The 12,200-nt window shown below is 46.3% G+C and overlaps 1 protein-coding gene across 4 annotated transcripts; it reads left to right on the top strand.

Annotated features, from left to right (window-relative positions):
• The first annotated feature begins 187 nt into the window (after positions 1 to 187).
• On the top strand, positions 188 to 11,995 carry ccdc151 (coiled-coil domain containing 151). Of its 4 annotated transcripts, none has more exons than XM_002939113.5 (15): positions 188 to 349; positions 740 to 843; positions 2,090 to 2,211; positions 2,520 to 2,597; positions 3,538 to 3,717; positions 4,053 to 4,088; positions 4,259 to 4,360; positions 4,869 to 4,994; positions 5,400 to 5,522; positions 6,230 to 6,373; positions 6,564 to 6,724; positions 7,459 to 7,615; positions 8,646 to 8,801; positions 9,065 to 9,149; positions 11,311 to 11,995. In XM_002939113.5, exons 2-15 carry the CDS (start codon positions 759 to 761, stop codon positions 11,439 to 11,441), a joined length of 1,686 nt encoding a protein of 561 aa, XP_002939159.2. In that variant the 5' UTR covers positions 188 to 349; positions 740 to 758; the 3' UTR covers positions 11,442 to 11,995. The 4 variants fall into 4 exon arrangements, with proteins under 4 accessions (XP_002939159.2, XP_004918956.1, XP_004918954.1 ...); XM_004918897.4 differs by having other exon boundaries at positions 190 to 349; positions 4,256 to 4,360; XM_004918899.4 differs by lacking the exon at positions 4,053 to 4,088 and having other exon boundaries at positions 189 to 349.
• Positions 11,996 to 12,200: the final 205 nt, after the last annotated feature.

The following is a 12,200-nucleotide window of genomic DNA, read 5'->3' as shown; positions in this document are numbered from 1 at the left end:
GTGGCAGAAAGCAATTCCATTTTTTAAAAAAAGTGGGGTAAATATCACAAAAATGCAGAACAGGTTGACAACGTTGAATCATTGTCTACTGGGAGTGGGCGTTGCCTAGCCTGTATTATTGCGACTTCATTTGTGTTGTAACTACAAGGCTATAAACTAAAGGAGGTGCCTTCATTGGGTGAACCAAGATGGAGGACGTCTCACTGGTACTACGGTGCAGGTGGAATAGGCGAATCAGCCAATGAGAAGGCTTGTATGCCGATACCATGGAGACCGTTGCTTAGTAGCCAAGGGAACTGAACGCCGCTATAAGCCACAGTGAGGAAAGAGATAGCGCTTCAGTATCACGGTGGGTAAAAGTAAAATATTTTCATTGTGTTCAGGAAATAATATAAATTATGACAAGGCATACAAAAACTTAGCAAACTCAGGGCTCAGCAGTTATATTTTACAGCGCTGCGGAATATGTTGGCGCTTTATAAATAAATGTTAATGTAATGTAATGTAATGGGAGTTGTAGTTTGGCAGCACGTCAGACTTTCCAGGCTGTTACTATGGTACTAAAGGGCAACTCGCATACCTCTTCTATTTATGCCACAGAATTGATAAGGGGGTATAGGAAAGATTTGCCCCTGGTCTTGCTAAGCAGTGGGAACCCATCAAGGGAGACTTGAATTGTGTGGGTGGGGAAGAGTTAATGGAAAACATAAATATCTGAATTGAGACATCTTGCTTCCAGCCATCTCCGACGGGCAGCCATGCCAACCACAGTCACCCTGGATGCAGTTAAACCACCCATACATGAGCAGATCTCTGAGCTGCACAAGAAACTCCAACTCCTGGGTAAGTTCATTGGTTATAATGTACAGTTTAGCTACATGGCTGGCTGGCCAAATAGCCGTCGCAGATCCATTTTAAGAGTGCTCATTAATGCCACCAATCACTGAGCACTGTAATTAGCCACCGAGTCATATCATTGTTCAAAGAGGAATGTTGAGTAAGCATCATTTGTGTCTCTAGTCACAGAACAGTAATGGGTCCCAATTCTATTTAGGTTGGGTATCCATAATAACATTTCTTCCTACAACAGAAAAGGGTCATTAAATGAGGGCTCCAGATTCCCAACCAACATTTGTTCAAGAGCCCCACACAACACAGAAACCCCTATATATTTATATATACCTGTCTCTGTAATCTGTTCCTTCAAAAAGTATAAATAAATACCATTTTTATATGCTGAAGTCCAGCTGCAAAACAATTCTTCTTTTTCATCATTTGAAATCCTGGCAGGGGAGGAGGGACTGAAACATTGATGTTACAAATAAACAAATAGGTATTCAACCGCACAGCCTCTTACTCAGGCTTGATGCATCCATCCTCGCAAGGCACACCGCTGAGCCCTTCAATACAATCCAAATATAGAGGAAAGCACCATAAAGCAGAATTCTGCTAAAACGCCATTTATTTCAGACCAAAATACACAACATGTTTCGGGCAATGTGATGCCCTTTATCAAGTTGTAACAAATTGTAACAACTTCCCTACAACTTACAGACAGCATACAGGAACTACATAACCCACAATGCATTGCACTGTGATCACGTGTGCAGGGGATTGTGGGATTTGCAGGATGCAGGCTGAAGGCAGGCTGAGGGCAGTCGACTACTGTTACATTTTTTTTGAGTCTCAAAGTAGTCTCAGCAGGGGAACAGGGGGCGGGGCTTAGGGAACTGTTCCAAACCATATTATTATATTAAAAAGGCTGCATATTGTTAACGCATATATACTGCAAACTTTTCTTGTTCACTTTTAAAATGGAAATGGAAAGCCAGCAAAGGGAAGCAGAGAGAACACTTTAATACATCACAACCTGCATTTCCTTGTCTGTAAAAACTGTGAGATCGAGAAGGTTTTTCCTAGTTCAGTAATTCTTAGCAGCCAATCAGATATTTGATTTCAGTTCTTAGAGAACACCTAAGTGCTGATTGGTTGCTGTAAGCTACAGTTCTTATTAGGTAAACTGAAAGGTGGCTGGGAAGAGTGTGTCTGTGTATCTCATATACTGTACTGTTGAATCCTGTGTTTACAGATGGGGACCACAAGGCTTATGTGGAGAGGTCGCAGTCGGATATCGAGAAAAATGAAGATAGAATTCAGAGCCTGCGACAAGAAAACAAGAAGCTGCACAAGAAACTGGCGGACATGCTCGCGGTATATACTTCTCCTCACTCCTGTACTGTCTCTTCTTTACTGAGATGTGCCCAGGCTGTGCAGCAAGTATAACGATTGGCCAGAATCCCCTTACCTGCTATTGTAATTGCCGGGAACAAATCTGTACCATATTGAAGAAATAGCATAAGAGAGGATTCTTGCCCTTTAACCTTCTACTATCCAGCCCTAAACCTAACAATTGCAGTGGAACATTGAGATTTCCTAGTAACTGAGATTTTTTTTGCCCTGCAATTTAGACCTAATACACTATAATATCTGAGTAACTTGTATCCTTCTTTATCGCTCAGGGTGATGAGAAAGTGATAAAGGAGGCATTTCAGAGACATGCTTCGGAAAAAGCCGCCATGAAAAACAAGAGTGGGCAGGTGGGTAATTGTAAGTGAGCAACGAGCAAAGAAATCTGGAGAGTCATCAGCACACGCTGAATTGAATGGCCTGTGTGATGTAAATTCTGCTTACTAAAGGTTTACTCCATGTCAGATGCAGATATTTCCTTATGCAGTGCTCCAGCTGTTATACTACAACTCCCGGCATCTTAAAAGCTTTAGACCTTAGAATATTATATCTTTTTTGTAACAGTGACCAACAGTAATATTTGGGGTGAGTGCTTGTTTGTGCCCTGGGTTCCCCTGGAACTATAGCAGGGTGACTGTTACCCCAATGTTTCTATATATCTGTAACCTTGTTATGGGCTAAGGGGGCCCAGCCTGAAGGCCAGTTAGGGGGGGATTTGGGGTGAGTGCTTATTTGTGCCCTGGGTACCCCTGGAACGATAGCAGGGTGACTGTTACCCCAATGTTTCTATATATCTGTAACCTTGTTATGAGCTAAGGGGGCCCAGCCTGAAGGCCAGTTAGGGGGGATTTGGGGTGAGTGTTTATTTGTGCCATGGGTACCCCTAATACGATACAGGGTAACTGTTACCCAATGTTTCTACTGATGCAGATATTTTTTGCCAGTGTTATGGATAAATACATGAATGCGATTTTATTATCTGGTGTTACATTAGTGATCTGACGCACTAAGGAATTTAACCACTTCAGTTATTTCAGGTAAAGCTACAATGGGCAAAACATCCTTTAGCCCCACAATGCAATGACTTGAAAATCACTTCCTATGGCAGTTTCTGGAGCAAGCTTTAATGAGCAGTCCCTACCTCACATTACCAGCAACAGATATAGACCCTGGGGTTGCTGTTCTTCTGAAAAGGAGGGATGTCCAGCAAGAAGGCTTTTTGACTATTGTGGTTCTACTATTCCATGTATCATTTCCTAATGTGTTATTTTATGTTTTGCCATTGCTCAGGCTGCCATTGAGCTCATGGATCAGAAGTTGTGTGATAAGATGAAGCGCCTGAATGCCCTGCACCACCAGGCAGAGAGGAAGAGGAAACATTTGGAAGAGCTGCAGACCGAGTACAAGCAGAGGGAACTAGAAATGCAGGGCAAGATGGTGGCAGAGGAGGGACCCTCACAGGATGAGCAGGTGAATAGATGCAGCAAAGCTTTCATTTAATTCTAGTTATTTATATAGTTTGTGCTATAGCTTACACATACAACTATGGCAGGTCCATGTGGGGGCTGTATGGATGCCATTGCGCTTTACAGCAGGAGGTAGTACTGATGCATAGCTTGAAACTTTTAACCCATGCAAAGGTGCTGGGATTCTGAAAAACAATGAGTGTGCCAACTTAAAACCATGGCTGATTGCAGCAACTTTTTTGCATTTTGCACAATGGCTGCTGTTAGTAAATGAGGCCTACAGACTCCAGGTTTCATCTGAAAATTATTTTGTTCACAGTTTACTTATTTCATCCACAGGATGAAGCTGCAGACAAAGAGGAAGTACCAGAACAGGTTAATTATTATATCTTTGTCTGAACCTCCTTTGCTTTGCAGAACCATTTGTGATTTTCGATTGCCGAATCAACTGGTGCTAGCTTTCTAACAGGCTTTGGGTTTCTCTTTACCTCTAGTCAGCTATATGGTTTCCCCTCAGTAAGTCTCTCCTGCCCTTTGTTCAGCAGGCCATGCGTCTCTTGGAAAACCGACTGGAAAAGGCGCAGCTGAAGAACCAGGAGGCAGAACACATTTTCAGCGTCTATCAAAAGCTAAGAGAGCACATGCAGGTAACAGGAGTCTCTAGAGCTTGGCCACTGCTTCATGCTGCCACTTCTTTCCACTTCTGGTCACTGGGTTTAGTCATTGTCACTCTATGGTTCTGCCTTTGTGTATGGAATAGGATAGGATTCCCCTCACACTGTATTTTATCTGTTTCCCCCTATGTTTTAGAGCAGGGGTCCACAACCTTTTTTACCTGTGAGCAACACAAGCAGGAAAAAAATTCCTAGGGGATGATCAATAAGGGCTGTGATTGGTTATTTGGTATCCCAGTGATGACTGGCAGCCTACAGGAGGCTTTGCTGGACAGTATATATGGTCTTTATGCCTCCAAACCTTGTCTTCAAGTCAGAAATTCAAAAATAGGCACCTGCTTTCATGCCACTGGGAGCAACATCAGAGGGGTTGGTGAGCAACATGTTGCCCTCGAGCCACTGGTTGGGGATCACTGTATTAGAGTGTAAGCTCCACAGAACAGGAGTCCCTTCTCTCAATGCTCTCTTTCTATCTCTGCAGGAGGAAAGCCTGACATTTCAGACTCAGCTGGATCTCATAGAGGCTGAGATCATAAAGCAGAGAAGTGAGCTGAAGGAGCTTCAGAAGATGAACAGAGATGCTGTGCAAGCACGGGATGAGGCGCGGGTACGAGGGACAGGGAGTCCTTTACTTCTAGAAATATCCCTATATAGTAGGGATGCACCAAATCCACTTTTTTCGGATTCGGCCGAACCCCGAATCCTTGGTAAAAGATTCAGCCGAATATTGAACTGAATCTGAATGCTAATTAGATCATGGAAGGGTTAAAGGTTGTGCGGCAAAAACTTCCATGTTTACGTGACAAAAAAATCAGATGCTTTTTAGAATTCGGGTTTGGTTTGGCCAGGAGCATGGATTCGGCGGAATCCTGCTGAAAAAGGCAAAATCTTGGCCAAATCCCAAAACGAATCCATGATTCGAAGCATCCCTACTATATAGTATAGTTACTATAGTTCGTGTGCATTGAGCGCTGGGTATTTATGGTATGCTCTTTTACCTTCTGGTTGACAGACTGACCTTCAGCAGCAGGAAGAAGAAGTTACAAGAGAAAGAAGGGAAAGAGAGCGCACCCTTCAGAATTACAAAAAGCAAGCGGAAGAGAGACGTATTCATGCTGAGCGCGTGGAAAGAAGGGTAAGGTTTTGATTCCCTACCCCACCCAAAGAGCTTTACCCCATATCTCTCCCTCATAATGACTCTGCCAATCTCTGTGCCCAAACCCAGAGACACAAAGAATCTCCCAGGTTAGTGAATACTGTTCATCTGGGTGCAAGTTGCACTAAGCATGGAAGGCATGTGGGAGTGTGGGCACTTGTGTGCTACTCTGAGGGCAAGCGCCAGTTTCTAAATGTGATTGCTATTAATGCAGTATCTGTCTGACTCCTGAAACAATGTAGCAGAAGCCAACTGATTAATGTGAAGAAGCATACAAAGCATTGTGGGACTTTTTGGCTGGAGGACAGCTGACTATTGCTACATTGGTTCAAGTTGAGGCATTAAGTAAAGGGTTCTCTTGTGCCTTTCGCCCCCACCCCCAGCAATGCTGCTTGGTGCATGCTGAATAATGTCAAGGTAGGACATGCCAGGAACACCCAACTCTTTTCCATGTGAAATTTATCAGGGAGAGAGAAAAGCACAACTCTTGCACTATTCTAAGCACCACTTGGAGGTGACTGTGCATAGTGGGCAGAAATCATAGTGCCATGCACGTTTTGGTTTTGCTCCTTTCCACTTGTTGATAAATGAGACCATAGGCATGGCCCTGTCATCATGTTACTCTCTGTTATCCATTTTGGATCCTGGCTGTTCTGATGAAATGTGAAATTGTGATGCTTTTATAGGCTCAGCGAGTGGCCTTGCCTGGAGACGATGCTACAGTGGACACTCAACAGACGCCAAGTGGAGAAGATGAAGAAAAGGTGATACGCACCTTCCAGGAAGCCTTTCAGAGGATAAAGGAAGCCACTGGCGTGACAGATACTCAGGTGAGGGGGCTGTCAGTAATACGTGGTATATACCACAGTGCTCTCACGTTTCTCATTGAGATCAAAGCAATCCTGGGACATTAGCCATGTGACATACAATAGAGTGCCCTGGAGGCTGAATGCCTGGTTGGGACACGTGTCTTGCAGCACTACCGAGGTTTCACCCCATGTTCCCCCTATAACCCTGCAGGAGATTGTGAGGCGCTTCATAGCCCAGGGAGAAACTAGCAAACACTTGGAGGAACTAAAGATTGAGAATGAAAGGACACTGGTGAGGCTGAAAGAGCAGAAGGAGAAACTGGAGGAGGAATTCCGTAACCAGAAGTACTCTGGGGAAGCCAAATTGTCCAGGTATATATGTTTCCTTGTGACCACTGAGAGTGGTCTTATGTGGTCATGGAAATCCTCAGTCACATCATTGCATCTGCAGAAAGGTTTGCTAGCAGAGCTGTAGAACCATCTCACTTAATGCTTGTTTGGGCCATCATCCTGAACAGAGGGAACTATGTTCTATATTTAGCCATATGTGCTGGCCATACATGTAAAGAGCACAAGGTCACCAATGGAGCGGACCTGTTCCCAATATGCCCACCCCTGTGATTGCCCAGATTGCACCATTGAAGGCGCCCAAGCAAAATTTTCAGGACTGAATTGGCAGGTGGAGGTAGAATTTCTATTGTTTTTACCTCCATATCTGACAATTCAGCCCTGAACGTCAGTGGAGGGTAGGAACGATCGTTATTGCTACGTGTATGGCTGCTGAATTGGTCTGGAGTGGCTGACTGGGGTCTGTTGTTAATATAAGGCCTATGTGTATGGCCACCTTAAGGGTGAAGACACACAGAGCTACCAGTAGCAGCTACTTGTCAAGGCTACAAAAAAAGACAATGCTGATAATTTACTGATAATTGTCTCTTTGTGTGTTTTAGCAGAGGCAATTCTCAGTATTGTCTATGGCAGGGGATTTTCCAGCATTTAGTAGCCGTGACAAGTAGCTGCTACTAATTAGCTCCGTGTGTCTTCACCCTAACTGTAATGCCTAGAGCCACATAATATCTCTCATCATTTACTTTGTTCCATAATAGAGGGCAGCAGGATCTGGAAGAGCTGCAGAGTCACCTCCAGAAAGAAGAGAAAAGGTGTGAGAAAACCAAAGAGGAACTAGAACAAATGTCCAAAATTCTGAATGAGACCAAAGCTGGAGTGGAACATCTAGCAAGCAAAGTCAAGCACATCAAGGTGGTGAGTACTAGGTTGATGCAATACAGGAAATGTATTCAGTGCTGATTGGCTGCCATCCTACAGTGTACATTGCTGAGAGCTGCAGGTTTTCCTGAACAGCCTGGGAAAGCGGCCAACAGAAAGTGGAATGGCTGACTGGTGCCAGGGGAAATTTTTAGGGATGCATTGAGCTCCCGGTTTATTCCAGAATTCTCGGCACTCTTTGCATATTCCAGGACCCAAACTCTTTAGCCAGAGTCAGAACCTTTTAGACTCACATGACCTTACAGCTGTGGACTACTGACAATTTTTTTCACAACCTATGAATTTTTTTAAAGTTTTCCAAATCGGAGGCTGGTTAGCCTCCTTGCAGACCTGGACTGGGATTTAAAATAGGACCTGGTATTTTAAGTTCAGTTAGGCCCAAACCAGCCCGATAAATAGTGAGTGTCTATGGCACCTTAGAGCAGCCCCTCTGGCATTTGCCTGAACCCACAGATTGCCAGTCTGGGCCTGATTTTCAGTACACAGAGGCCCAAACAGCCCCCCATAGGCCCAATAAATAGTGACTGTCTATGGCATCTTACAGCAGCCCCTCTGGCATTTGCCTGAACCCACAGATTGCCAGTCTGGGCCTGATTTTCAGTACACAGAGGCCCAAACAGCCCCCCATAGGCCCAATGAATAGTGACTGTCTATGGCATCTTACAGCAGCCCCTCTGGCATTTGCCTGAACCCACAGATTGCCAGTCTGGGCCTGATTTTCAGTACACAGAGGCCCAAACAGCCCCCCATAGGCCCAATAAATAGTGAGTGTCTATGGCACCTTACAGCAGCCCCTCTGGCATTTGCCTGAACCCACAGATTGGCAGTCTGGGCCTGCTTCCTTGGTAGTGCTAAATTCCTGGAGACAGCCTGTACTAAAAGTCAAAGTTAGTTTTAGGCCCAAGAGCATCCTCGGAGCAGATTCCCAGGACTCTCGTGGGGAGCTGGGTATCATTCTTGGCTGCACAGTACAACCATATTATGATTAATCTCTTCACCATTTTAGCCAAAGGTCTATTTTCCTGCTCTGGATGGTTCTCCATTGTCAGATGAGCAAGTCCTTGACCTAATGGGCATCACTGAGGAGAAGTTGCAGAAGCTTCTGGAAGAGCTGGAGGGGCAGGATCTGGGACAGATTATCAAACAAATGGATGAAGAAGAGGTGAGTAAAAGAGAAAGTAATGGTTCTGAAGCGCACAGCCCACTGGGCCTGTGTTTTTTGCACCTTGCATGAGTAATGCGCCCTATGTGTAGGTAAGGAATGAACATTACTCCTATTGATTTTGGTGATTTCTAATGGCTTTGTGCATCATGAAGGGGGAGAGTACCATGGCTGGTACTTAACTGTTTGATGCTGGGAGTGCGCCTAAAGGGGCATAGATTTGCATTCATTTATGCGCTATATTATAATCCCAATATTCTCAGTTCCAGGCAAGCATTGAGGGCAAACTGCCAGCGCACAACATACGAATTTCCCTTCCAGCTCCATCCAAGCAGGACATGTTTGAAGGTAAGTGTTCCTGGCACTAACTTTAGCAATACAAAACCATTACAAAGCACATGGTTGGGTAGCTGGGAGGGGTAGTAGCGAACCAATTTAAAAAAAAAAAAAGCAGTCTGTACAAAATGTTCTTGATATCCATGTGTGTGTTTCTTTCACTGATTCGGTTATACCATGTGTGCAAGAGGGTGAACAGACATTTACTTTCACTTTTTAGGGCTGATTTGATAGTAATTGAGAATAAATGGGCAGAGGGTTCGGCATAGGTATATGGGTAGGAATTGCTGCATGGTTGGATTAGTGTAGGATTGGAACAGGCAGTGAGAAGTCTGATAGCTACAGGTATAGGGGATCTGGAAGACTGACACATAGCTGGTACAAGAGACCGGAAATCTGATAGTGGCAGAACTGGTACAGGGGACAGGGAGGCTGATAGCTGCATGGTTGGTACAGGGAACAGGGAGGCTGATAGCTGCATGGCTGTTACATGGAACAGGGAGGCTGATAGCTGTATTGTTGGTACAGGGGACAGGGAGGCTGATAGCTGCATGGTTCGTACAGGGAACAGGGAGGCTGATAGCTGCATGGTTGGTACATGGAACAGGGAGGCTGATAGCTGCATGGTTGGTACAGGGGACAGGGAGGCTGATAGCTGCATGGCTGGTACAGGGGACATGGAGGCTGATAGCTGCATGGTTGGTACAGGGGACAGGGAGGCTGATAGCTGCATGGTTGGTACAAAGGGCAGGGAGGCTGATAGCTGCATGGTTGGTACATGGAACAGGGAGGCTGATAGCTGCATGGTTGGTACAGGGGACAGGGAGGCTGATAGCTGCATGGCTGGTACAGGGGACAGGGAGGCTGATAGCTGCATGGTTGGTACAGGGGACAGGGAGGCCGATAGCTGTATGGTTGGTACAGGGGACAGGGAGGCTGATAGCTGCATGGTTGGTACAGAGGACAGGGAGGCTGATAGCTGCATGGCTGGTACATGGAACAGGGAGGCTGATAGCTGCATGGTTGGTACAGGGGACAGGGAGGCTGATAGCTGCATGGCTGGTACAGGGGACAGGGAGGCTGATAGCTGCATGGTTGGTACAGGGGACAGGGAGGCTGATAGCTGCATGGTTGGTACAAAGGGCAGGGAGGCTGATAGCTGCATGGCTGGTACATGGAACAGGGAGGCTGATAGCTGCATGGTTGGTACAGGGGACAGGGAGGCTGATAGCTGCATGGCTGGTACAGGGGACAGGGAGGCTGATAGCTGCATGGCTGGTACAGGGGACAGGGAGGCTGATAGCTGCATGGCTGGTACAGGGGACAGGGAGGCTGATAGCTGCATGGCTGGTACAGGGGACAGGGAGGCTGATAGCTGCATGGCTGGTACAGGGGACAGGGAGGCTGATAGCTGCATGGCTGGTACAGGGGACAGGGAGGCTGATAGCTGCATGGCTGGTACAGGGGACATGGAGGCTGATAGCTGCATGGTTGGTACAGGGGACAGGGAGGCTGATAGCTGCATGGCTGGTACAGGGGACAGGGAGGCTGATAGCTGCATGGCTGGTACAGGGGACAGGGAGGCTGATAGCTGCATGGCTGGTACAGGGGACAGGGAGGCTGATAGCTGCATGGCTGGTACAGGGGACAGGGAGGCTGATAGCTGCATGGCTGGTACAGGGGACATGGAGGCTGATAGCTGCATGGTTGGTACAGGGGACAGGGAGGCTGATAGCTGCATGGCTGGTACAGGGGACAGGGAGGCTGATAGCTGCATGGCTGGTAAAGGGGACAGGGAGGTGGGTAGGTGCAGGCGACAGGGAGGTTGGTAGCTGCATGGTGATTGACACCATTAGGGTTAGTATAGGGGACAGGGGACAGGGAGGTGGGTAGGAGCACATATTCTGACTAAAGTGGCATGCATTGTACAGGGCTTCAATGTCTCCACACAAGGGTGGGCTCAAAGAATGCAGGAAATGTATAACTTGGCATACAGAGGGCAGATACCCTTCCAGGTGTTGGCAGTAGGCAAATCACAGCACAGGATAGAATACCTTCTAAGTTCTACTTAGCAATTCGCTAAGAATATCTAACCCTGGAAGCCACTAGTCACTTCCTTCCATCCCGCTTCCTGTTACGATGACGTAAGCCTCCATTGTCTCCCTCACTGCAGATGAAGAGGACAGCGGAGAAGATGAAGGTGATGTGGTGACACGAGCAACCTTAAAGAGACAGTCCCAGCAAATCATTGAATCGAAAACAAAGAGGAGAACCCGCCCCAAGAAGAAAAAGGGCAAGCAGTGATGGACCCTCCTACCAACCCCTCACCGGTCTCTGTTCTACAGAGGCTCCCACCATTATCTCAGAGATACAAGCTCAGCTGTAGTGCTAGGCCCCAGCCTATCTGGGACACCCCTAACTGTATCTGTGCCCTCTTTATAACACCCAGAATTCCCTGTACTCATCATCTGATTCTAAATATCTTACATACATACAACAGGCTCAATCCTGCAAAGTGCCCCTTTAAAATTAAATAACCCTTTTCCCTTTGTCTTTATAATAAAATAATCTTGTGGTTCCTCCGTTAAAGTAGCAAACTTTTCTGTTTGTCCCAATTGCCTCCGGATTTGTACCTTTCTCTGTTTGCTCTGTTCCTCCGTGTGCATCCCCATTACATTCCAGATAGGACTTGGAGGCTTCGCACAGAACAGAGGGTCAGGGACTTGCATGTCGTGACGTTGGAGGGAGCAGCAGGATTGTGGGAACAGCGGGTGATGACGCCAACCAGAGATCTGTCTGACTGTGATTCTGTGACCTTTCTGTTTTGTGTGTTACAAATAAAAACACATTTCCCCAGAGCCTGCAGAACTGTACTGCCTCATTACCTCTGCCATCTTATTGTCCTATAAACCTTTCTTTATTGTCCCTGTAACTCCTTATTCCAGTAACCCCGCCCCTGAGTGCCTTATTGTCCTTGTAACTCCTTATTCCAGTAACCCCGCCCCTGAGTGCCTTATTGTCCCTGTAACTCCTTATTCCAGTAACCCCGCCCCTGAGTGCCTT

The sequence above is a fragment of the Xenopus tropicalis genome, chromosome 3 (genome assembly GCF_000004195.4).
Source record: "Xenopus tropicalis strain Nigerian chromosome 3, UCB_Xtro_10.0, whole genome shotgun sequence".
Classification (NCBI taxonomy): Eukaryota; Metazoa; Chordata; class Amphibia; order Anura; family Pipidae; genus Xenopus; species Xenopus tropicalis.
Note: the sequence above shows the minus strand (reverse complement) of the source record. Positions and strands in the feature narration are given on the sequence as shown.

Bases quoted from the DNA above. Each gene is read 5' to 3' on its own strand.
- ccdc151 (XM_004918897.4), top strand. From the start codon at position 759: ATGCCAACCACAGTCACCCTGGATGCAGTTAAACCACCCATACATGAG. The intron at 6,725-7,458 runs GTATATATGTTT...GTTCCATAATAG, and splicing joins GGGGAAGCCAAATTGTCCAG to AGGGCAGCAGGATCTGGAAG. The intron at 8,802-9,064 runs GTGAGTAAAAGA...CAATATTCTCAG, and splicing joins AACAAATGGATGAAGAAGAG to TTCCAGGCAAGCATTGAGGG.